This window comes from Lissotriton helveticus, chromosome 3_2, assembly GCF_964261635.1.
Source record: "Lissotriton helveticus chromosome 3_2, aLisHel1.1, whole genome shotgun sequence".
NCBI lineage: Eukaryota > Metazoa > Chordata > Amphibia > Caudata > Salamandridae > Lissotriton > Lissotriton helveticus.
This window is the reverse complement of record NC_136062.1, coordinates 142308101-142334999: the sequence shown is the minus strand read 5'-3', so window position 1 is coordinate 142334999 and position 26899 is coordinate 142308101. Positions and strand designations below refer to the sequence as shown.

The following is a 26899-nucleotide window of genomic DNA, read 5'->3' as shown; positions in this document are numbered from 1 at the left end:
CTCTCGCAGTCTGGCTTCCGGGCCAACCACAGCACCGAGACCGCCCTGATCGCAGCTACCGATGACATCCGAGCCCTGCTCGACAACGGAGAAACAGCGGCCCTCATCCTCCTGGACCTCTCCGCGGCCTTCGACACTGTCTGCCACCGTACCCTAGTACAGCGCCTCAGCAACGTCGGAATCCAGGAGAAGGCTCTGGAGTGGATCATCTCCTTCCTCGCCGGAAGGACACAGAGAGTCCGCCTCCCCCATTCAGATCGGAAGCCACCGAAGTCATCTGCGGCGTCCCTCAAGGCTCCTCGCTCAGCCCAACACTCTTCAATGTCTACATGAGCCCCCTCGCAGCCATCGCACGCCAGCACAACCTCAACATCATCTCCTATGCCGACGACACCCAGCTGATCCTCTCCCTCACCAACGACCCCGCCACCGCCAGAGCCAACCTGCACGAAGGGATGAAAGACGTAGCCAAATGGATGTCGAGCAGCCGCCTGAAACTGAACTCGGACAAGACGGAAGTCCTCATCCTGGGATCATCACCCTCCGCCTGGGACGACTCCTGGCGGCCCCCCGCCCTGGGCAGCGCACCCAAACCCACAGACCACGCACGCAACCTGGGCTTCATCCTGGACTCCTCCCTCTCCATGACCAGACAAGTCAACGCCGTCTCCTCGTCGTGCTTCAACATCCTACGCATGCTACGTAAGATCTTCACGTAGACGGTCACCCAAGCCCTCGTCACCAGCCGTCTGGACTACGGCAACTCCCTCTACGCCGAACCACCGCCAAACTCCAGAAGAGACTCCAGCGGATCCAGAACACCTCAGCACGACTCATCCTGGACCTCCCCCGCCGCAGCCACATCTCCGGACACCTGAGAGACCTGCACTGGCTCCCGGTCAACAAGAGAATCACCTTCCGGCTCCTCACCCACGCACACAAAGCCCTACACAACCAAGGCCCAGGATACCTCAACAGCCGCCTCAACTTCTACGCTCCCAAACGCCAGCTTCGATCGACCAGCCACGCCCTCGCCGCCGTCCCCCGCATCCGAAGAGCCACCACGGGAGGAAGGTCCTTCTCCTACCTGGCCGCCAAGACTTGGAACTCCCTCCCGACCCACCTCCGCCTGACCCAAGACCACCTGGCCTTCAGGAAGCAGCTCAAGACCTGGCTGTTCGAGCAGTAGCGGAACCCCCCCCCCCCAGCGCCTTGAGACCCCCCGGGTGAGTAGTGCGCTATACAAATGTTTTGATTGATTGATTGATTGAGTATGACTGAGTGGCGCAGTGAGACAGATGCAGAGTGAGTATGACTGAGTGGATCAGTGAGACAGATGCAGAGTGAGAATGAGTGAGACTGAGAATGCGTGAGACAGACTGTGACTGAGTGAGACTGAATGAGTCACAGTGAGATTGAGCAAGCCATAATGAGTGAGAAATAATGTGACTGAGTGAATCAGTGGGAACAAGTATGTCAGAGGGAGACTAGAAACTGAGAGAAACTGAATGAGAATAAGTAAGTCACTCTGATGTAGAGTGTGGCAGAATGTCAGACTGGGTGGGACTGGGTGAGGCTAAGTGAGAATGAAATAAATTAATTGAAATATCGGTATTTGTAAAGCACGAACAAGTACCCCTAAGGGTGTCAAGGCGCTGGGGGTCGTCAGGAAGATTAAGCAAGCTATTGCTCAGAGGCGCATGGTGTTGAGCTAACCTGTCACCGGCGATTGCACCGTGAGCTACGGTATTCCGGAGTCAGCTGCCCAGGATGCTGCGCCACACCCAGTGGCGTCACTAGGGGAGGCGGGGGGTGCGGACCGCACCGGGTGACACCCTCACATGGGGGTGACACCATCTGGTTGTGCCCCCCCAGCAGGCCTCTGTACATGGCACCCCCTGCGCCGTACCCGAAGGCCTCGGAGAGACTCGATCCGCTCTAAAAACAAAAGCGAACAGAGATATTTTCTCACCTATTCGAATTAAAATGTTCTCATTAGTTAAAGTTTGAAAAGTGTAGTAATGAGGGCCCCCCCCCGCCATTTATATGTAAAAAGACACAGTGCTAAAGAGAGGGGGGCGGGGGAGGGGGGTATTAACCGCTTGGAAATTAGCTTTTACTTTAGCTGTTTCATATCGTAAAATTACAAACTCGCTGGTGCCTTGTACACAGATTTCTTTTTGCATTTTGAAAAGCTTTAAAAGAGAAACCACATGAAAGTGGCAGAGAGTGTAAAAGGGGGGGGTCCTGCCCCCCACCCCCGGGGTTTAATGAGAGAGGGAGCTAGAGGGAGTAAGAAGACAGAGAGAGAGAGAGAGAGTTAGAGTGAGAAAGACAGAGAGAGAGGGAGCTAGAGTGAGAAAGGCAGAGAGAGAGGGAGCTAGAGGGAGTAAGACAGAGAGAGGGAGACAGAGGAAGCTAGAGGAAGTAAGACAGAGAGAGAGAGAGGGAGCTAGACAGAGAGAGGGAGCTAGAGGGAGTACGATAGAGAGAGAGGGAGCTAGAGGGAGTAAGACAGAGACAGAGGGAGCTAGAGGGAGTAAGAGAGAGGGAGCAAGACAGAGAGAGAGGGAGCTAGAGGGAATAAGAGAGAGGGAGCTAGAGGGAGCAAGCCAGAGAGAGAGGGCGCTAGAGGGAGTAAGACAGAGAGAGAGAGGGAGCTAGAGGGAGTAAGACAGAGAGAGAGGGAGACAGAGGGAGCTAGAGGGAGTAAGACAGAGAGAGAGGGAGCTAGACAGAGACAGGGGGAGCTAGAGGGAGTAAGACAGAGAGAGAGGGAGCTCGAGGGAGCTAGACAGAGAGAGGGAGCTAGAGGGAGTAAGACAGAGAGAGAGGGAGCTAGAGGGAGCTAGACAGAGAGAGGGAGCTAGAGGGAGTAAGACAGAGAGGGAGTCAGAGGGAGCTAGAGGGAGCAAGACAGAGAGAGAGGGAGCTAGACAGAGAGAGCGAGCTAGAGGGAGTAAGATAGAGAGAAAGGGAGCTAAAGGGAGTAAGACAGAGAGAGAGGGATCTAGAGGGAGTAAGAGAGAGAGAGGGAGCTAGAGGGAGGAAGACTGAGAGAGGAGCTAGAGGGAGTACGACAGAGAGAGAGGGAGCTAGAGGGAGTAAGACAGAGAGAGAGGGAGCTAGAGGGAGTAAGACAGAGAGAGAGGGAGCTAGAGGGAGTTAGACCGAGAGAGAGGGAGACAGAGGGAGGTAGAGGGAGCAAGAGAGAGGGAGCTAGAGGGAGCTAGACAGAGAGAGGGAGCTAGAGGGAGTAAGACAGAGAGAGAGGGAGCTAGAGAGAGTAAGACAGCGAGAGAGGGAGCTAGACAGAGAGAGGGAACTAGAGTGAGTAAGATAGAGAGAGAGGGAGCTACAGGGAGCTAGAGCGAGCAAGACAGAGAGAGAGGGAGCTAGAGGGAGTAAGAGAGAGAGAGGGAGCTAGAGGGAGCTAGAGGGAGTAAGACAGAGAGAGATGGAGCTAGGCGGAGCAAGACAGATAGAGAGGGAGCTAGAGGGAGCAAGACAGAGAGGGAGCTAGAGGGAGTAAGAGAAAGGGAGCTAGAGGGAGTAAGACAGAGAGAGAGGGAGCTATAGGGAGTAAGACAGAGAGAGAGGGAGCTAGAGGGAGTAAGACAGAGAGGGAGACAGAGGGAGTAAGACAGGGAGAGAGGGAGCTAGACAGAGAGAGGGAGCTAGAGGGATTAAGATAGAGAGAGAGGGAGCAAGACAGAGGGAGAGGGAGCTAGAGGGAGTAAGAGAGAGAGAGGGAGCTAGAGGGAGCTAGACAGAGAGAGGGAGCTAGAGGGAGTAAGACAGGGAGAGGGAGACAGAGGGAGCTAGAGGGAGCAAGACAGAGAGAGAGGGAGCTAGACAGAGAGAGGGAGTAAGAAAGAGCGAGAGTGAGCTAGAGGGCTCTTGACAGAGAGAGGGAGCTAGAGGGAGTAAGAGAGAGAGGGAGCTAGAGGGAGCAAGACAGAGTGAGACGGGAGCTAGAGGGAGTAAGACAGAGAGAGCTAGAGGGAGTAAGACAGAGAGAGAGGGGGCTAGAGGGAGTAAGAGAGAGAGAGGGAGCTAGAGGGAGTAAGAGAGAGGGGGCTAGAGGGAGTAAGACAGAGAGAGAGGAAGCTAGAGGGAGTAAGACAGAGAGAGGGAGCTAGAGGGAGCAAGACAGAGAGAGAGGGAGCTAGAGGGAGTAAGAGAGAGAGAGGGAGCTAGAGGGAGTAAGAGAGAGAGCGGGAGCTAGAGGGAGTAAGAGAGAGAGTGGGAGCTAGAGGGAGCAAGACAGAGAGAGGGAGCTAGAGGGAGTAAGACAGAGAGCGAGGGAGCTAGAGGGAGTAAGGCAGAGAGAGAGGGAGCTAGAGGGAGTAAGACAGAGAGAGGGAGCTAGACAGAGAGAGGGAGCTAGAGGGAGTAAGACAGTACCTAGCACCGTACATTTTCGACAGAGGTGGTCCATGCGGTAAGTCGTGAGGGGGTGACACCATGATTTACCCGCACCGGGTGACACCAACCCCAGTGACGCCACTGGCCACCCCTATTCCTTGAATGAGTGAGGTGAGTGGGTAAGAGTAAGAATGTGTGAGAGTACATAAGTCAGAGAGACTAAGAGAGTCAGAGTAAGTAGAAATTAGCACAAGTGTGAATGAGAATAACTGAATGAGACTGAGTGACAATGAGAGAGAGAGTAATACTAAGTGCAAGCGAATATGTGGCTCAGAGAAGAAGTAAGGCTCGCTCACTGGAATTTGAGCCAAAAATTATGCTTTAACGCATTTAAAGGTCACCAGCTGTCACTACACTTGTAATACCTCATTTCATGCTTCTAAGGATGTTACTACACTCCTAACAGTTAAGAAAGTGAAACCTCACTCAGTTGTCCCAATGCCCTGTTTCCTGAACTTTCCCTCCCTTCATTTTAAAAGTAAGAGAGGCAACTTACTCTTTCACTCTGAACTTCTGTACAAATAAACAAAGGAGTGACAGCCACAGACAGATAAAAAAGGAGGTATCTCATGTGGTGGGATGGAGGGGTAGCAGAAAAAAACGGATATCAGAAAAAAGACCCACGCACAACACCTTTTTCACTGCACCTTTGCAGCCAAAAACAAAATAGGTCTTGATGTTGTGGATGAAACTTGCATAGAAAAGGTAGGGGAGAAGAACTTTGAAACAGGAATGAAAGGATAACAAGCACCTACTCCTAAAAAATGTTCCCGGTGCATGTATATCACTAACATATTTATAAATTGTAGTAGCTTTAGTCAGTCACTGATTTTACCAGATGACTCTGTGTCACCAAGAACACTGGCCTCTTTTTCTGGGTATTCAGTTAACATCCTAATGCAATCTGGGAGTTGGAGTAGTGGGTTACTCCAACTGAACTAGTTCACCTGCAAACTCTGATTTCTGAAAGGACAACCAAAGAATGGACCAATGCGTCCTTTTTGACATTGAGTCACCTTATACCCTTATCAATAATTCATAACGAATCATTTTAAATGAGTAAAAGCCAGTGCATTATCTTATATAAATAAAAATGTAAATGCTTGTTTGTTCAAAATCGCGAATCTCGAAAATTCTTCACAGATTGCTTTGAAATTTTGACACAACGTTGGATTCGAATAAGCGCGTGTTTTTATATACACAACGTTGGATTCCAATACGTGCGTGTCAAATACACGCATGTTTTTATTCGAAAGCCCGAACAGACACATAAAAATGTCAATGTTCATTTGTTCAAAATCTTAAATCTCCGAAAGTTCTTCACAGATTGCTTTGAAATTTTTACACAACTTTGGATTCGAATACGCGTGTCCAATACGCGCGTGTTTTTAATCGAAAGGCCGAAAATACCCTATATATTTGGTTGCTGCGCAACAACTACAAGGGATGCATAGAGACAATAGTCTATATTTATTGGGATGGACAGTTGGTGTCAGGATGGCAGACCGGGAAGTGGGTGGAGGGAGGGGGGAGGAGTTGGTTCACTTTGCAACATTAAGAAAGGACGCATAGAGACAAGAGTCTACATATATTAGGATGGAGAGTTGGTGTCAGGATTCCAGACCGGGAAGTGGGTGGAGGGGGAGAGGAGTTGGATCACTTTGCAACATTAGCGTGTGTTTATATATACACAACGTTGGATTTGAATACGCGTTTGTACAATACGCGCGTGTTTTTAATCGAAAGGCCGAACAGACCCTATCGATTTGCTTGCTGCTCAACAACTACAAGAAACGCATAGAGACAATAGTCACAAAAACATATTGTATACCCACAAGCATTGTGAAATTAAACATATTAGAAATATGTGCTTACTCTTTTGTTTTTCTTCCATTTAACCAGACTGAGCTACAGCAACGCGTGGCCGGGTACAGCTAGTCTAGTATAAAATGACACCTTAATGTACATGAATAAATATTTTAGGAGTCATCTTGGAGTCCCATGGCCTTATAAAGGCACTCAGTCTATGACCTTGTGCCTAAGTGGTAGCGCAACTCCCCGGCGACTTGCAATAACCTTATATTAAACCCTAGGGGGTACTTTATCCTACATATAGCATATTACGCTGCTTCTGTAGCTAACAAAGTACCACCTGGTGAGGGACTTATACTCTGGTCATAAATAGTGTGTTGTTCATTATACTTAGAGCAGTCATGACCTTATAGAATGGAACAGTTTCACACCGAACTGAGCTACACAAGATTAAACTTGTGTTCTCAACCTACTGAATATTTAATTTTGCCACAACACCTTATCAATACATGTAATACTGGCCATGATAATATGGCCTGTAAATATACATTGTTACAGTTTGTAAGTTTATTGTTGTACTATATTGCACTCTTGGCGAAATCGTGGATTGATCTGAATAGTCCTGCGCAGCAGTACAATTATAGTAGAAAGTATGTAATAAAGAGACGGGCAGCAGGAATCAAACACTGCAACTGGTGCGTATTTGGTAAATTCTTACCGTATCACTCCACTCTGTCAGGAACCAGCTCTTTGCACAAGTTCCCATGTCACAATTTTCAATATCCTCAGGGCGCAACTTCATGTTGCATTCCTCGTCGTCAACGATATCGCCGATATTACTGATGCACTTGACGTCACGTGTCTTCTGTCCCACTCCACATGGCACAGAGCACTGAAACGAGGAGCAAAGCTTGAGTAAATGTAAAACTGAAGTTTATTCGTGAGCTGAAACGAGGAGCAAAGCTTGAGTAAATCTACAACTGAAGTTTATTCGTGAGGTGAAACGAGGAGCACTGCTTGTGTAAATGTAAAACTGATGTTCAGTGCTACTAAGGTGCTAGTGTCACAAAATCACGAGCTTTCAAAGCAAAGTATTCAGGTGCTGTATATATCTGACCATTAATTATTTATTTAAAATAGTTAACACGTATTCTGTTTACCAACCCACATTCACGGTCGGTTGGTAATATTAATGTTCTATTAAAATGTGTTTATAAAATGCAGGTCTTGTCACGTATGACCTATAGGCACTAGCCGTATACATTGCTGGTTCAAAAAGTTATGGGGCTGGATGTATCAAGCATTTTTCTGGTCACAAACAGCACGATGCACAGAATAGGGCCAATTGCAACCGGAAAAAATGCATTTTGGTATGTATAATTCCCAAATTGCGATTCTGTAACATGTTACGGAATCGTAGTTTGGAATTGCCAATACATCCCGTATGGTATTAAGAAGAGGGGTATTTAGGGTGTCCCTTCTTAATTCTGAAATGCAAGGGTATGTAAGAATGTTTAGCAACCGAAATGCAGCTGCTAAGCATTCACATTTTACCACCTACTTCAAGTAGGTAGTAACCCATTCGCAAGTGGGATGGGGTCCCCAAGGGTCCTCTTACCCTTTGTGAATGTTCGTAAAATGTTTTTTAAGAGCGGACCAGTCTGCTCTTAAAAAATTAAAAGAAACCTTTTCCTCTTTCTTTTTTAATACCAACCCGTTTTCCTTCAATGAAAATGGGGTGTATTTAAAAAATAATGAATGCCTTATTTAAAAGCACTCAAAGACATGGTGGTCTGCTGATCCCAGCAGGCCACCATCCGTGTGATTTTAGCGATTCCTAATGGGTCACAAATTGCGACCTACCACATTAATATTAATGATGTAGGTCGATTTGTGACCCCCTAGGAATCGATAAATGAAACTCTATGAGTTTCATGCATTAGGATAAATGATTAACTAATTGTGATTTGCAGAAAATCGCAATTAGGTTATTGCTATTCCTAATATTGATACACCCAGCCCATGGTTCTCAGACATCCACAGCACTTCGTTTCTCCTGCTGCTTTGGAGCAAACTAAAAACACACTGATACAATTCACTAACTCTGACACTAACTCTGCGGTGGGTGTAGGTGACCTTACTATGACAGATTTCTCCGCAACTAGTGCCGAAATTTAAAGTAGGGAATTGCAAACAATGGGTGTGAATTAGGCATTCCGAGAAGCGTTAAGCTTCATAAACTGGGCAACCTCCTGCAAACCTTTAAGTTTGTGCGCTTTTCCATACTATGAACCCACCATTTCCTACCCTAGAAATGGTTGGAAATCCGCTTCAGTCAGTTTCACAGTGAGCTTAATTCAGGTGGAGTGTAACTCTATGGTGAAGAGTTCCACCCACTAGGAATAGGAAGCCAGGAGTGCTGTTACATGACATTCGCAGCAGCAAATTTTGAAATCTTAATTTGGTGAAGTTTTCCAGGCATGCTACTGGGAATGTATGCGAATTTGAAAAACAAGTAAATCTGCACCCTTTGGTAGGATAACCTTTACGGCCATAGTTTTACTGGTCCAGTGTTCAGCATCTCTCCCAATTAAAAAATAACATACACATAAAAAAAGCGAACTGTTTGTTATGTAGTCTAGTGATTGTTGTATATGAATCTAGGACCCTAGTGTAATTTTCCCGATTCATGCCCATATATAGGTATAAATCACCCTATCCTAATATAGACATAGAAATCATACCCATATTTAGACTTACCCTATGCAGTCCAACTACGGCATGGCTGCTTCCACTAGTTCCGAGAATCCACAACGATTTCTTGGAAAAACCCACCTTCAGCAGTCAGGGACTTCCCCTTGTTTGAATATTGATTTATCCAAGAACTCATGGAGTTTTAAAAGAACTGAGTCTTTGATGACGTTATTATGTCCAACCTTACGTCAAACTCAGCACCTTCAAGGTATAAATATGCCCACACTTGCCCAGGCAAACACATGGTGGTTTGGAGCACTTCGACTATCTACCTACACAACACAGCTCGCCGCAGCAAGTGCCGAAGGAAGCCGACCCTCCAGCAGACACACTGAGAGAGACGCTGTCTTTTCTCCTGCCGAGAAATCCAGCTCCTGTGTTTCCAAGCTACCCTTGCGGGTTTCTGGGAAATCGAGTCCTGAGAGAGAGATACAAGACCTCCTTCATTCCTTCGTACGGTAAATAGGGATTGGTGAAATCCGTGTCTTATGTCGGACGAGGATGAAAGCCTCGTTCTGATAGGTGATCGGTAGACCACGTGATCGCGAGTATGTGACTTTATTGTTCTGCCGTGTAGACACTCGTACGGATACAATGGACCTTTACTCGGAGTGTGTGTAAAACAAAACTGCCATTTTACAGTGAACCTGGTGTATGGAACCTTCTAAGCGTGTGTGAACAAATGAAGTATGTGTACCTGCAACAATGTGTAAACTGTTGGTCTATCACTAAACATCACCTACTTAAAAATATTTCTAATCATGAATGCACATATTGGTTATTTACAATACACAGTATTTTTTCCTTTTCTTTACAACTTGATCTGCACATGTATGATAGATTTATAAATAGCAACTGTATTCTAGCCGTTCATTAAGTCCTTTCGGTTGGACCTAATGAACGGCTAGAATACAGTTGTGATGTTTAGTGATAGACCATACGTCCGTTTGTTCACACATGCTTAGAAGGTTCCATACACCAGGTTCACTGTAAAATGGCAGTTTCGTTTTACACACACTCCGAGTAGTGGTCCATTGTACCCGTACGAGTGTCTACACGGCAGAACAATAAAGTCACATACTCGCGATCACGTGGTCTACCGATCACCTATCAGAACGAGGCTTTCATCCTCGTCCGACATAAGACACGGGTTTCACCAATCCCTATTTACCGTACGGACCATCCGACAAACGTTCACGTCCGAGACCGCGGAACTGAGACAGTTTCGAGCCACGCTATATACGGTAAGCCGCTGGTGACAGCGAGATTTAACGAAAGAGCACGCATAAGTTTCATGCCGGACCTCACTTAAACTAAGTCGTTTGTACCTTTGCATCTGTTTTTACAGATTGACCTCCATTGCGATTTAACAGACTTAAGCACCCACATCGTAGCAACGGTACAGGTCAGAACGAACGCATACAAGTCATTTATATGCACTAAATAAAGGCACTGATGCATTTTAAATATGCCGTCACCTCCGATGTTAACTTCACTAGTACCACCTTCCTGCATGAAAATATGTATTAAGCACAGACGAATACACGCCCGCCTTAACAGGCACGGTCATCTTGTCTCACATAAACACACATTACGCATGAATTTTTGTAACTCTGTCCTTCCTATTCTCCTTCTGCATGTTTTTTTAAAGTATAAATATGTGATCAGATTCTAAGTAGAACGCTAGCTCACTGAACTTACGTTACCTTGTTTATGAATTCACAGCATTTAATGAAGTCCCCTGACAAAGGGCTCATGCCCGAAATGCATTGGGCACAATCATGAGGAAAGTCTTGAATAATGTTATGCAGTAATAACGAACTAGGAAATAATGACTACGAAATAAAACAAAGAATAAGAATCAGCCAATTAGTGGAAAACTTTATTTGAACTTTATTGAATGAATGAGATGAACATTTGTTTTTTGAGTGCATCGAAGGGACGTCATTCCTAAGGGATATGCCGCTTTTTGAAATATAGGAACTACACCACATAATGTTGCACTCTCTATTGCACTACCATTAACCCTGGGCGTAGTTGGTGTATCGGGACTACCTGGACGTCCACCGAGTTGGGAACAACCTCCATGGAACTCCGCCACCCGCCTCCACCCCCCCCCATTAACAATGATTAAGACTTTAATGAAAAGTAAAATAAGAAAACCACTTACCTGTATTGTGGCGGTCCTCAGCTTCCCTCCTCCTCTTCCTCGCGGTCTCTGGGTAATCCTTCAAAAAACTGTGCATGAGCTCCCTGTGAGAAATCCGCATGCGCGCGAGCGAGTGCATGCACCATTTTTGCAAGGATTACCCAGGGATGGTGAGGAAGAGGAGGAGGGCAGCCAGGGGATGCCACACTATAGGTAAGTGGTTTTTATTTTACCTTTTCATTAAAGTCTAATTCATTATTAATATGGGGGAGGGGGGCTGGCCAACTACGCCATGCTGCAGAGTGTGCGGAGATTTGCCTACTCCGTGTTGTCCGCCCGCGGTTAACTAAGATGCTCTTATAACAGTCTGCTTTTGTAAAGTGATTTCAATATAAACTCCCTCACATAACAGTTTTCTATTGCAACACATCCCACATTTGAGATGTCTCTCTAACAAAACAAAAAAAATTCTCTGCAAAATGCTTTGGTGTTCTGTGGAGGTCTTATGACATGAAATACATAATGTTAAACAAAATTAAAATTGAGGAGAGAAGGAGAGGGAAGGTGCACACAAACACACCTACTTGTGCAACAACTGGATGAATCCATTAAGCTGTCTTACTGACTGTGGAATGTCTGACTTGCAGGATGTATCTGGCTCACTGCAGCAGATATGGAATTTCCTCTCATTGGAATTGTAAGTTTCAAACTGGAGGTGGCACCCTCCATAGCCATGCCACTCAGTCGCTGCTGGGAATTCATAGACTCATACCCCTCCAATTTCACTAAGAGACACCGTTTTGCCCAAAAAAGGTCCATTGACATACTCTAGCATTCACAGAACTAGGGGTACATCAAGCTTGACACTTTGAATAGTAATTATTGAAGTAACTAAGGGTCCTATCTACAAGGAGATTGCTCCACAGGAACGTCACTTTTACCACCGTTCCTATAGCTCAATGCCCTGATCCATATTTACAAAGTAGTGTTAAGCCACCTTTTGGGGTTTAATGCCGCTTTGTAAATATGGGTACCCTTTTATGCAGATTTCGGCATGAAAGGGGCATGCAATGGGTGTTCCTTCGAGCGTTAAGCTGCAATACCCACTGCTTTTTGACACTGCCCCAGATTTACAAGAATTCTTAAATTTGAGGCAGCCCCAAAAACTAACACCATGCATTAGCAGGCTTTTGAATAGCACGACGAGGAGAAATACTTTTGTGTATCCCCCTTTTTGGTTTTTCTAAGTGTGCTGCACTCTGTATGAGCAAAAAACCATTAATGATTGTTTAGGCAGGAAAGGACACCTTCCTGCACATAAACAATCATCCCTGCAATGCAGACACCCTTTCACTATGGCACAAGGATGTCTGTGTTGGCGCTAGGCAGCTATTTTTAGTGCCATTGCGTAGGACAACACAGGGAGGTGCCGTATTGTTGTAAATACAGTGCATCACTGCATTTTGGAAATGGCAGAGCTCAGCGCTACAAATTTTGCTGCAGCTCTGCTCTCTGCTATTTCCTTGTAAATACGCCCCTATGTGAGAAAAATGTAATTAATGTTCAGCTAAAGTAGCTGCACTACCTTTACTAGGTATCCACTCCTATAAAATGATGAAGCTATTCTAAACCAGAGCACAGCAGAAATGTCGACGCATCAGTTGTAAAAGACATGCATTGTCACTTACTGGCGTCCATTCTGTTCTGATTTGCCATTCACTGCAGATCTTAAGTTGGCATGTGCTTGTTGTTTCTGGTTTTTCCAGGCTCTGGCAGCGATATGGCTGCACTGTCAGCGTACGGTTAGCATAGATGTGCCGGCACAGAACTTGGCGGTGCTGCATGCCAAGACCACATGTTTTGCTGCATTCTGACCACTCTCCTATGTCCCAGCTGAAGGTTTCCAAGGGAGAAGAGAGACAATGTTGAATACATTAAAATCAGTGCAATAGTATCTATCAAATCGATTTTGAAACAATAATAGGCATTAGCTATCCAAATGTACATTGTCATTTCATCATGAATGTTAGGGCTGTGCCTGCTCCTTTCAGCTGGTGAACTAGGTAGAACAAGCATTTGCATAGCCAATAGGTCTCGCCTTTAGGACCTTATGTTTTCAGCCAGAAATATTGGCTATATTGTAGAGCATTGTGGCTGCTGTGCATTATGTTGAAAAGTTATAATAAAAAGTGTTAAGCATTTTTGTTACCTTTATACAAACGAAGACCACATTATGTACAACTGAAAAACCTGATTAAAAAAAGATTTTAACATTAAAAATGTCTTCTAGTTTTTTATATTTGCACTGCTGGCAACTTCTTCCTGCCTGTTCTCATGCTTGTTTGTCATAATTGTTTTTGTTATTTGGGAGCGGGACATAATTAACAGGGGAGTGGAGTTTAGAAAACAGTAATATAATTAGAACTAGAGCAGAGGATGGACACTAGGGGAGAATCAACAGATCCCAGATTCCAATGGCAGACTGACGTGATGCTTAGGTGGTGCCCTTTTCTCACGGTTGCAATAGCGGGCCGAATCCTACCATTAACAGCTCCGCTGCTCCATCCTCCTTGCGAAACATGTCCAAGCATACTAGATATTTCTTCCAAAAATGGTATAAAATAGGAGAAAAACAAATGGGAAACTGCTCAGAATATGCTACTTTAGATATCTGATTACTAATACACCGTTCACTGAATGATAGCTAATCAGCACAGAGTATGTATGCAATCCAAAGTAAAAGATAAACATGGCTAGACCCTGGGTCCACCGACATATTAGAACCAACCTAGTTCATTTACAATGGAGGAAAGGGACAATTGGGGCCAAATCACAAGTCTGGCGGTCTCAGGGCGGTCCAGCCACTGCCACACCAGCAGTCCAACGGCCCAATTATGATTTGGGCAGTCAAACCGTAACTGGGCTGCCGGCTCCTTCAGGGAACTGCCGTTACCTGGAGGTGGCGCGGCGGTCAGGGGCTATGTAATATGCAGGTGGTTTCATGGAGGTCTTTTCTCCATGAAAAGGCTGGTGGTGCTGATACAAAGGGTTCATACAGGGCCCCTTATGCTCATTCAGCCTGGGGATGCATGGAGGGGGGCACAACATCTGCCCCCCTGTGTGCATGCACCCAGGTTCCTGCACGTTAGGGACTTTCGAGTACATGCCATGCAGGAAACCTGGGTGGCGTTACCTTTGTGGTGCCTCTTTCAAAGGCCCGCCACCTTTGAAAGATGCACTGCAGTGGGACCGCCGCTCCATCTGCCTGCCAGACATCAAAAGGGGTTGTTATCAGGCAGGGTGGCAGTGATCTTCGGCGGCAGTAGTAGTTACAACTTTGCCTTTAGTGTCTAATACAGACTGGGCACTCATCTAAATTGAAATATCAACGTAGTTACAAATGGTGCAGATACAATTTATATCCTCACTAGTTCTGCACAGAGAGAGAGAGAATCATGTTTAATAAGTGTCACCTTTTTATATCTGAGTTGTGACTTTTATATAGTGTTAATTTAAGTTCATCACCACACAAAATAATGTTTGGTAACTATGAATGGAATCTCGAAGTCAATTTCTCTAGACAAATGACCTGAAATCTAGTCAGCGGCTTTTTAATCTCAGTCGATTTTAGGTTTTAGTCTTTTTAGTGGAGTTTCGTTTTTTGCACATACACCCACCTGCAACTGCTGAGATGAGTAAATCGCAGAAACCTGACACCGTAACCAAGATATCAGCTTGTAGGAACTCCTTCCTCTACCTCTCCCTTCCCCAGAGCATCATATAGTGTATAGGAATGTTAAACTCTCAGCTGTTTAATATTCCAGTGCATACGTAAATAAAATCAATCATTTATGATTACTACTATTTTTATCTGAGGGGGGCTTTTTATTCCTAGATTAACGTGGGAATTAGTCTTGAGGCACTCTGACACCCTAACACACGCTACTCTCGTCGCTGACAGCCTCGCCCAGCCGTTTCCTGATTCCCGGCTGAGGCGGCGGCGGGCGCCATCTTGGGTGTGGGCAGGGGCGGCGCTCTAGTCGCGCCGGCCTCCCGCCCTCCCAGTCTTTTTAAACAGTGCCTCTTCAGCTGCTCGCTGCCTATTAGAGCTCTCCCTAGAGGGAGGACTAGGGCTGCGAGCTGTCAGTCGAGCAGCACAGAGCCTCTGCTGAACCTGTGTTATTGTGTGCTTTTAAATCGTGTTTGGTGATTACTACTATTTTTATCTGAGGGGGGCTTTTTATTCCTAGATTAACGTGGGAATTAGTCTTGAGGCACTCTGACACCCTAACACACGCTACTCTCGTCGCTGACAGCCTCGCCCAGCCGTTTCCTGATTCCCGGCTGAGGCGGCGGCGGGCGCCATCTTGGGTGTGGGCAGGGGCGGCGCTCTAGTCGCGCCGGCCTCCCGCCCTCCTCACCTCCTATAAGATGTGCCTAGGGTTCAGACGGCGCAGCGGGCTGGCGCAGCGGGCGCGCCGGACGCGCGCCGAAGCCGCGCCTAAGCCAAGCCCGTCTGCGCCCGTCCGCGACCGGCCGGGGCTAGGGGCGCAACCCCCTACATCGCGCGCCAGCCGCACTCAGTCCTACACAAGTAAGAGGCTGAGAGACCTCTGCCCCGCCCCGTATCCCCCCTGTCGTCACACGATGGAGCCACTGAACCTAGGTCCGTGCTCTCATTGTTCATTTAGAGGAAGTCGGTTAGCGGCCGCTGTCCCCGACTCTGAAGCGCTTAGTATTAAAGGGGGCCTTCTTAATTGCAGATCTCTTAGTAAACATGCTCTCCAGCTGTGGGATCTCTTACTGGATGAGGACATACATATACTGTTTCTAACGGAAACTTGGTTAGGAGAAAACTCGGATCCAGACATAGTGGACACTATTCCGCCAGGCTACACTCTCCACAGACTAGATAGAGGAAAAGGAAGGGGAGGTGGCATTGCCATCATTGTAAAACACCCTATTGAGTGTGTTCTGAAACCAGCAAAAATTGAAGATTGTGAAGCTGGAGATTTCTGTATCAAATTGGCTCCACACGAGACAATCTCGGGCTTCCTAATATATAGACCTCCTGGCTCGCTGGGCAACTTCCGTAGTAGTTTACTAGAAGGGGCTGCCCAGACTGCGATTAAACACAAGAAAGTACTGGTGTTGGGTGATCTGAACCTACACCTAGAAGATCCCTCACAAAAGGAGGCAGAGGAAGTCCGTCTTGTCCTACAAGAACTTCAGCTCAACCTGCTAAGTGTGGCGCCCACACATCAGAAGGGTCACTGTCTGGACCCTATTTTTGCGAGCTGGGATAGGATACAAGCTTCTATTCCCTGTCAGCTCCCGTGGACCGACCACTTTTTGGTCCCTTTCCAATGTTCTTTTCAGCCTGTTAGGGTCATTGAGATAGGTAAGGGAATTATCATGAGGCGCCAATGGAGACAGTACTCTCAAGAGCACTTCATAAGTGCCATCCAGAAAGCACAACCTCTGTGTGCCACTGACAGTGATCAGGCGAACAAGGAACTCAATCTACTTGTGACCGCCACTCTGGATGAGATAGCCCCAATGAGTAAGGCCAAAGCTAGAGAAGGCAGACAACGTACTGCCCCCTGGTTCACCCCTGAACTCCAGCAAATCAAGTCCAAGTGCAAAAAACTTGAAAGAAGCTGGAGAAGGAACCCGAATGAACTAGCAAAGAACAGTTATAGCTCAGCTCACCGAAGCTATCAGTATGCGGTGCGCAGAGCTAAAGCTAAAGCTAAATATTTTCATACACGCATTGAGGCGGCCCAGAGCTCCTCGCGTGAGCTGTTCAAAATTTATAAAGAAATATCCTTAGTCTCTAGCTCTAACACTTCCACTAAGGCCTCTAAGGAGGGTTGCAATAGAGTCGCTGACTTTTTTTCCAACAAAGTTAAAGCGATCTATGATTCCTTTTCCCAACTACCAGATAAAGGCACAGATTTTAAAGCAGGTAGTTTCCTTGCAGCCCCCGAATCCTCACTACAAACATTCGTGGTCCCCGCAGCTGACAAGCTCATAAAGCTGTGTCGAAGTGTGAAGTCGGGCTCGCCCAATGACCCGGCTCCTGCCTGGGTCATTTCCGAGGGCCTGACAGCCCTGGAACCTCACATAAGACACGTCCTACAAACCTCCTTTCTCACTCAACAAGTTCCTGTGGAGTGGAAGAAAGCCATAGTATTGCCAATAAGGAAAAAACAGAATGTAAGCATGGAGGTGCTGGAAAATCTCAGACCCATTTCCTTGTTGCCATACGTGGCGAAGGTGGCGGAGAAGGTGGTCAATACCCAGCTGACGGAACATCTTGAGAGGTGGAATTTACTTCATCCCTCACAGTCAGGTTTCAGGGTAGGCTATTCCACGGAGACGGCGCTCCTGAGAGCCACTGAGACTTTAAGAGCTGGGGCAGATGTAGGCCAAACTATGGCCCTGATCATGCTCGACCTAAGTGCGGCTTTTGACACCGTAGCACATTCCATTCTGCTGCGGTGTCTGAACGAAGCCGGGGTCGTTGGTCCTGCGCTGCGCTGGTTGCAGTCGTTCCTCACGGAAAGATGTTTCCAGGTACAGCAAGGGACATGTCGGTCAGTGGAGATGCCATTAGATCAGGGAGTGCCTCAGGGCTCAGCATTGAGCCCCACTCTTTTTAATCTTTATATGGCCTCCCTGGCGAAGGTGGTACAATCATTTGGGGTGGAATTGGTATCGTACGCCGACGACACCCAGCTGCTGATCTCCCTATCGCAGAACACCTCTAACACTCCAGCCAACTTTAAATCCTGCATGCAGGCATTGGCTGAGTGGATGGACTCCCATTGTCTAAAACTCAATGGCTCTAAAACAGAGGTGTTGGTGGTGGGGGGGAAAAGTGAAAACTGGTCAGCTGAGTGGTGGCCGGCGTGCCTGGGTCCTGTTCCCACACCCTGTGAGGAGGCCAAGAATTTAGGAATCTGGATGAATCCCTCTCTCTCATACGAGGGCCACATAAGGCGGTTGGTAGGCAAATGTTTCGGAGTCCTAAAGACCCTAAATAAAACCCTAGACCTCCTACCCATAGCGGCCAGAAAGACACTAACTCAGGCACTGGTGACCTCGCGGTTGGACTATGGAAACATACTGTTCCTAGGGGCAACCGAGGGGAGCCTAGGCCGCCTTCAGGTTATACAAAACTCCGCCGCCAGGCTGGTGCTAAGAAGACCTAGGAGAGCCAACTCGCAAAAGGCACTGGATGCGCTTCATTGGTTGCCTGTGAAGAAACGTGTGCTGTTTAAGTGCCTCCTCTTCTGTCACCGAATTGTCTGGGACAGGTCGCCCGATTACCTGAAGGATTTAGTCAATCGCTATGAACCGACCAGGACTCTCCGTTCGGAGGGTGCCGGACTGCTGATAGTCCCCAGGATAAGGAAGGCCAGATTAGGCGGGCGTTCCTTTGCGCTACATGCAGCTCAACAATGGAATAAACTTCCCCTTGTACTGAGACTGGAGAACAGTGAATCACGGTTCAGATCCCTACTTAAAACTCATCTATACACGGCTTAGAGCTAAGGACCTCATGTCATGCTGCTCACTGATGGCTTTAGCGCGGGGACACGCCGTGATGGCGTTACTGAGCGCTCTACAAGCTTTTATATTATTATTATTATTATTATTATGATAGAGAAACCTTACTATAAACATGCTGCTCTTGCTGTGAATAAAGATCCACACTATGCAATAACTAAACAGCAGCAAGGTCAGTTAAGTTAACCCTTGCAAGCAAGGACGTTAAATTCAACACTGAAATAAGATTAGATTGCTAAACATTTTGCTTGAAATCCCCAAACACACTCAACAGTCACCACAAATAATTCGTCTGGATATAAAGGATTTTCACTGTCTCCCGTGGCTATAGGGTTATATTTTAATAGTCTTGGAAAAGACAAGGCTGATATCAGCAGTGATGATACTATTTCTATTTTATGGTCGTAAAATTCATGCAAACTCAGTCAACAGAACTATATAACCGGTTCAAAGCATCACGGTTGTGCAGGTTCATAAACAAATATTATAGGTAGGGCAACTCCATGATTGGCACATTTATTCAATACAAATACAGTCTGAAAATGTTGCTTCTTTAATTTATCTGAAGGCTACAAGGATGATCTTGTGCCAGACGTAGCAGAGAATACAATTATTCCAGTAGAGCTTTGCTATACCCTGCTAGAGAAATGTTAAACTCTCATCAGTCACATACTGTGAAGTCCCTTGAGTTGTGTAAACAGAACAGTACGTTTTAGCTTCAAGAAATAATTACATTTGTTGTGTAAAACTGAAAATTAGTAAAAATCAGGTAAGCTTGATTTCAGAAGCTAAACTGAAGTTGCACTAATTAGTATTTATTTTGTCAGGGATGAGGTTATCCATTTGGGTCGGGAGTACCCCTACTAACTCAATAAACCCACTCTTGTTAGGTCAATAAACAGCTCATAGTGAATCTCTGTTTAACCCTTGGATGCTATGGCACAAGCAGCAGGCAATCCACAGAAAAGTGAACATTAACCTCAAGAAATACCAGCAACTTTATGATAAAAAACACAAGATAATAAAATCCACATGCCAATTTAGAAAATTAAGACAAATTTAAGAAGCAAAACAACCACAAGATCATTAGAATAAGTGAAAGAGGACAGAGATATAAACCTCTACAATTTTAAGGCAAAAAGCATGAAGAAAAAGTGAAGTGCCAATCCAAAACTAAGTTCACTTTACTTTCGCCACGATGGACAGGTTGTCGGATATACCAAGCAGTTGTCTGTCAAAATGTTTAGCCAGGAACTTACTCTCCGGAATGGAAATCCTGAGGCTGTGATTGGCAAGGATACCATCCCTCAAAGTCAGATACAAGCTCAGCGAGATCCTGCTGTAGATGGCGGTTTTGATGCCAGTTGCTCAGGTTTGGGCAACCCCGGATTTTGCAGCCTCTTCACTTGTGGGTCACACATATTTTCTGTCTTGAGCCAATGATTTACCTTCAGATTTAGTACATTTTTGGAAAATCAAGATCCTCCAAAAGAGCAAGACGGTAAAACTGTAAACTTGGATGGCTCCACAAGGCCAAACACATATATAGTGATGTCCTGTGGAAGCAGTTTTCAGGATGGCAAAAAACTCTGACAGGAAAGAACCTTCTTTTCCTACTCACCTTGAGTGTTCCCTCCCTGAGCATGCCCAGGCACTTTGACTGGATAATCCAGAGGTGTAAGAAAATACAAAATCCCAACTTTTTCTTAGTGCTAAAAATGCTCCTCCTGGTCAGTCTTGTAGCCCCCAGCTTCTCAGGGCAGGTTTCTAGACACCCGCTCTCTCTCTGAAGGGTCCATACCTCTGTGATCAGTTGCAGTATCTTAGAATTAGGAGTCCTTCGGCTCTTTGTGTCCCTGAAGCAGGCAAAGAGGAGGCCACCCACTTGACCACTGGCGAGAATTTCCAGTCCCTGGGTGCCAGCAGAATTCACGAGTTCTTGGGTTCATGTGCAAGTCTTCTTGTTCCAAAAGGAGTCAGAGGACTTCTTCAGATGGAGTCTTCCTAGATCCTGGAATGTTCTGAGGAGGTGGTGGGATTTGAGTTGTGAGTTTTATCCTATGTACCAGCCAGTGGTTGGAGATGTTCTAGCACCCAATCCCAACTATGTTATCTCAGTGCCCCACCACCTTTAGCAGCATCTCCAGTATGCCTTACTGCAACCTAGGAACCCGTTTCAAGATGGCAGACCCGGCTGCTACCTGCAGACTCATTTTCCACTGCTTAGCCACTATCCTATTTAGATGAGCTCTCAGACCTGACAGGATAAGTCTGTTTTTATCTCCTACTGCAACTAGACCTTGGCATCCTAGAGGGTCTTACCTACTCCCAGATTGCTTACCTCTGCTAAATTGGCAAGAGTAAACATCCATTTAATCTTCCAGGGCTCAGAGCTAGGCTATTGCCCTCTGAGCCAAAGGCATTAACTCTCCCAGCCAAGGATATATAGTTCAGCCCTAGAGGTGTGATGAATGGCAGAGCTGGTTTTAGGCCAGTTTCGAATTATGCAGCCTGTTGGAAATGGCTATTTTTGCGTGGTATTCCACCAGATGTTTGCCTTCTTTCGCTGAATTCATTTTGTTGGCCTTACTTTAATCCTGCTAACCAGTGGTAAAGTGCTTGTGTTCTCCCTTCTAAACTTGGTACAAATTGGCACATTGACGAGTTTCATTTACTTATGATTCCCTAGTATATGGTACTACATGTACCCAGTGCAACTAGTTGACTGCAGCACTCACTGTTCCAGCCACTGAAGGATACCTGTAAAACATGTTTCCAGGCCTGCCAATACATCCTGGGTGTGTAGTTTGTAACTGCCATTTCAATGTAGCAAAATAAAAGTTTTTACAGACCTAAACCTTCCTTTTTAATGCGTATAAGTCACCCACAAGGTTGGCCCTCAATGCCTACAGGGCTGGATGTATGAAATTTAAAAAGTAGGACACTTATATATAATGTTTTACATGTCCTTGATAGTTAAAAGCCTACACAGTCATTTTTCACTGTGGTAAGGCTGACTATTCCATAGGTCAACACTGATTTGCACTATTTCTTTTAATAAGTGCTAATTTCAGTTTGGGAGTAGCTAGAAAAATGGTTTGTGGACTAATTTTAAAAGTAATATAAAATCCAACTTTACCGACAAGTCAGATTTAATGTTACTACTATGGAAATTACACGTTTAGGAAGTTGTAATTTTACTGCCTAAAACCAAAAGGCTTTTCAGCTAGGGTCTAGATGGCTTTTATCCCCAAAGGCTTCCCTGTGATGAGATGTATGTTGCTCCCAAACAGTGGGCAAAGGGTCCTGTGAGTGGGGTGGTAGACTCCTCACTTGACATGGTGGTTTGGGGCCTGTGCCCTTCCCTTTCCTGAGCGCAAAAGAAGGCCTACCTTTTCGCTGGCAGATGAAGGTCACACCTGGGCCTGTCTACCCTTTGCCTCTCTAGTAAGGATGGTAACAAACGAAGTGGGGGCAGAACAAGTGACCAGAACTGCTTTACGGGGTGGAACTACGCTGGCTCTCCCCCCAAACAGACAAGAACTGGTCATACAATTGGACACCACAGACCTCTCCTAAGAGCACCCTTGAACCTGTGATATTCCGAAGAAGGGCTGCCTTGCTCTCTGAAACTTGAAAAAAAATTGGACCTGCTTGCCTTGAACTCAGGATCCTACAATTAACTCCCAAAGATGACTTGGCTGTTTGAGATACAGGGAGACAGCAAGCTTCAATAGGCTTTTTCCCTAAAGCTGGCCAGCTGACCAGTTTCAAATTGACATGCCCTTAACCCTGCTACCATCCTCGGTTTGAATGAGTCCTAAACTACAACTGGGGCACCCCAGGTCCTCAATCCTTGGCTAGTTTTAGAGTGTACTTGTTAGACATGGGGTCTCTAGATGGCAGAGGTATGCACATTGTCCAAGTAGGGACACTTCCTTCTAGTCAGGGTAAGGGGAACTACACTTCTAAAATAACTCCTGCTTACCCCCTTGGTAGCTTGGCACAAGCAGCCAGGCGTATCTCAGAGGCAATATGTAATGCATTTGCACACAACACAAGTAATGCAGCTGAAAACACTACAAAAAGGCACCACACCAGTTTGAGAAAAATAGCCAATATTTATCTGTGCAAAGCAAGACCAAAACAATAAAAACCCAATATACAATAATCAAGATAAGAAGATTGCAAAAATAGACCCAAAATACAGTTCCTTGAAGTTTATAGCTTCATCCGCGGCTATCACGGCATTGTGAACAAACAAATCCAACAGTTCAGGCTAACCACTGTGTCGCGGGTCAGCTATGGTTTTGAGAAGACGCGCAAACAGTAACTTGGAAATCCCGGGCCACCCAACTACCCCCGCTTTATCTATTCAAACTAGAAAAGAACTCCATCCCCGCCTCATGGCGCGCTCGATTCTCGAGCCGATTTTTAAAGGGGGTGACAAAAAATCTCCCGGGAATTACCGCATGATTGCCCTAATTGATAATGAAGTGAAGTACTTCGCAGGCATGCTACTGGACTCCTTACGATAATGGGCTGAGACAAATCAAATCATACCACTAAACCAGACTTGATTTCTAAGTCACACCGGGACAACAGTGAATCTAATTGCACTCTCTCTCTTGATCGACCAGGCCGAATCCAATACCTGTTCCGTTATGTGCAGTTTATAGATAGAAAATATGCATTCAACAGGGTAGACAGAGAAAAGCTCTGGCAGAAACTTGCCCTGCTCAACATTCCCGACACCTTGCTCAGGGCCTTGCAGCTTTTACACCATGACACATTGATCAGGGTCAAAACTGGGGAAGGATCAAGCCTGTCACGGAGTATAACCACCAAGCAAGGTTCAAGCAAGGCTGCGTTCTTGCACACACACTTTGAAACTTATTTCTGTTCGACTTATCACCAGTCCTCAAATCAGTAAATTCGCACCCAGCTAAACTGGGCTCTTCTTTTCTAAATGGCTTTTATATAGGAACCCAACCTTTCTAACAGATATTAACCCCGCTAACCCCGCCCGGTAAATAGGGCACTCCCCCGCCAACTGGACGCATGTGATTAGTCACTGTTCATCCATACCGGGATTCTGGACTGAAATATTTTAATATTATGCAGGTGTGGGGAAGGTCAATTTGGTTTCAAATACTTGGCTTAGCGTCTTGGGGTATGCCTCTGCCTCTCTAATTTATTCTATGCAGACGAACTGGTCCTCATCAGCAACACAAAGTTTGGTTTTCCAGATAAAACCGCCACATATTCCGATAGGAATGGTCTGCAGATAAATGTAAAAAAAAAACAAGATCATTGCGGTTCCAATAACCAGGACCAAAAAGCCAACATGGTATCTACACCAGGAAAAAAATAGATGCCACCAGCTGCCACAAGTAACTAGGTGTCCTTTTCAGTGATAATGGCAGATACACAAGCCAGTTGATGGAATTGAAAAAGAAAGGTACCACACTATTGTTCGCTCTTAGATCTGTATCCAAAAATTTAAATGGTCCCACTTTTCACCAATTCTTCCGGTACCTCAGGCAAAGGTTTTCCCAACCTTAACATATGGGTGTGAAGCTCGGAAAGTGCAGGACAGCGGGACATTGGATAAAATACTTGAAAAAATCTACAGAACGCTCTTCCAGCTTCCATCCCACACATCTCCAGCACAAATAAGACTGGAATTTGGAATCTGCAGACAGGCGCTGGCTCACATGGCAGCCTTTGTGATAAGCTGCCGTAAGCTTAGGGTCTAAAAAGGAGGTACCCTGACCCATAACCGATGGATCCATTTGAAAACAAACCACAGGTCGGCAGGACACCACTATCTGACCCGAGCCCTCAGCACACTTAGCTTGACATCCTCTTGGGGCCTATATATCAGCCAACAGGAACTTAAAATTTTTGCAATGAACGCATGAAAAGACTCTTTTCATTAGAAGACAGAGCCAGCCTCTCCGCACTGAATAACGATTGGATGACCTTAAGCACTTATGAACAACTGAAACCCGAGTGCTACATAAACAACAACTATAATGAAAGGACTAAACTACAGTTCATAAAGCTGAGAATGGGGGCCATTCCCATAGCCTTGAAAGAAGTAAATATGTTACATTTTAGTGTATTAAGAGGGGCCAATTGGCAATGGATGCTCTTCTTTTCTAAATGGCTTTTATATAGGAACCCAACCTTTCTAACAGATATTAACCCCGCCAACCCCGCCCGGTAAATAGGGCACTCCCCCGCCAACTGGAGGCATGTGATTAGTCACTGTTCATCCATACCGGGATTCTGGACTGAAATATTTTAATATCATGCAGGTGTGGGGAAGGTCAATTTGGTTTCAAATACTTGGCTTAGCGTCTTGGGGTATGACCCGGGACTGGGCCTGTCTAACAAGTGGGTACAATTATTATATATTGCAACAGCCGTAGCTCAATCCCTCTTGCTCCAAATTTGGTGAACACAGATAATCCCTTCAATGAAGGATTGCTAACAAAAGATGATACAAGTTAGTGCAAGTGAACAGCTATATGCAATTCACACCGGGGGAACCAGAAAACCTGAGAAACTCTGGGGACAATATTTTCAATTTGAAGATACAGTAGCAGATTAAGAAGAATGATTAAATGAAATAAGCTTTTCCCCCCCTAGCCTACTACCGGCACTATGTGAATTATTTCCCCTCCCCTTTTCCTTCTGACTTGTTTTAAACCAACTGCATTTATACAATTTGTAATATTGGTCTGATACCCTGTGTATTTTATTGAATTGTTATTGTATATATGTATTCTATTTATATAACATGAAATTTCATCTGTATTGAAGACTCTTACCTATAATGTATGATGAATGTTTACTGTAAGTTAAATCTATGGCATTGCAACATTTGGATTCAAATAAAAACAGATATAAAAAACCATTATAGTCATTGGCAGGCATCCCAAGTTTAGTAATAGAGGATGCTTGGTGGCCTCGCCACCCTGTTTTTTTTTGTTGGTGCTTCTTGGTTGAGGCCCAGGTTCAGTGACATGGCCAGGAGGGCAGCTGAGCCCCGGCATGTGGTGCTGGTGGCAACTGGTTTCTGTGGGACACAGAGCATACTTGTGAGTGTCACAGAGGCATGCTGGGAGTGCCGCACAGAGCTCCTATGGGGTCTGCCTCTATTGTTTTAGCGCATCATCCCAGGGAACACCAGCACAGCAGGGTGGCTGCTGCGGCGCCTGTCACTGGGACAGGCACTGAGGCTTGTGCTACACATATGCTCTTGTCGCTTATTGTTGTGCTAAGCTGAGGTTGAGCTTTCGGTTGCCTGGTTTTTATGTCAGTGATCTCACTTTGTCCCTCACTACCGCTTCATGTTGTTTATCGGCCCTGGATTGGGGCCGCACAGCCCTCCTGCACACTTCTATTAGTGGCCAGGTCTGACAGGATGGGGTTTACAGGATGTAATCAGCCTCCAGAGGGAGTCCACATGAGTCTCCTCCCCCTAATAAATACAATATTTTCCCCTGGGACCTGGCCCTCCAGGGGGGCAAAAAAAGGCAAGTGTGGGTGACCGTGCTTGGTTCTTTTTTTCATTTTTGCCTCAGATTCGTGGTTCCACCATAAAATTCATAGCAAAAAAGATTTTAAAAACATTTTGGGGACCCTGTGGGACCCCACTACTAGGCCGAGGGGGTCACGGTATTCCTGCCCTGCTCCCTTATGGTTTTTGTTTGCATTTTCTTCTTGGGACTCAGTCGATTTAGAGTCCCAAAATGGCTGCCATCAATTCCTGGTTGAAATGGTGGCAGACAATCAGATCTCAGCATTAAATCAGTCAGATCTGCAGAGGATACACGTCCCTAAGTATATAATTTTACACCAAATCACAAAAGAGATCTTTCTGGACCAAGAGCTCGCTTTCTGCCAAATTTTCTATAATTCCATCCAGTGGTTTGGGCTTTAGTTATGTCTAAAATCCTGCATGATGAATCAACCTGAAACTTTCTAGACAGCAGCTGAGATGAGTGGCAAACACATTTTGAAAGTTATTAGAAAAATAAAAAATGCTTCATCAATGTTGTTAATGTTAATGTTATGGGTGTCTTATATACTCCAAGGAGTGTCCCGGCGCTTTCTAACCCAGAGCAAAACTACGAGGAAACAGAAAAGAGGGCGAAGGAAAAAAGATCA

At 45.8% G+C, this 26899-nt stretch overlaps 1 protein-coding gene across 1 annotated transcript in view; it reads right to left on the bottom strand.

The window, feature by feature from the left end:
• Nucleotides 1–26899, bottom strand: part of THSD4 (thrombospondin type 1 domain containing 4) — a 2493250-nt gene that overhangs the window by 144188 nt on the left and 2322163 nt on the right. Inside the window, exons 13-14 of the mRNA XM_078684935.1 lie at nucleotides 12832–13036; nucleotides 6959–7132 (exon numbers count right to left, since the gene is read on the bottom strand). Of these exons, the coding sequence (XP_078541061.1) occupies nucleotides 6959–7132; nucleotides 12832–13036 (379 nt within the window). The remainder of the gene's footprint in view (nucleotides 1–6958; nucleotides 7133–12831; nucleotides 13037–26899) is intronic.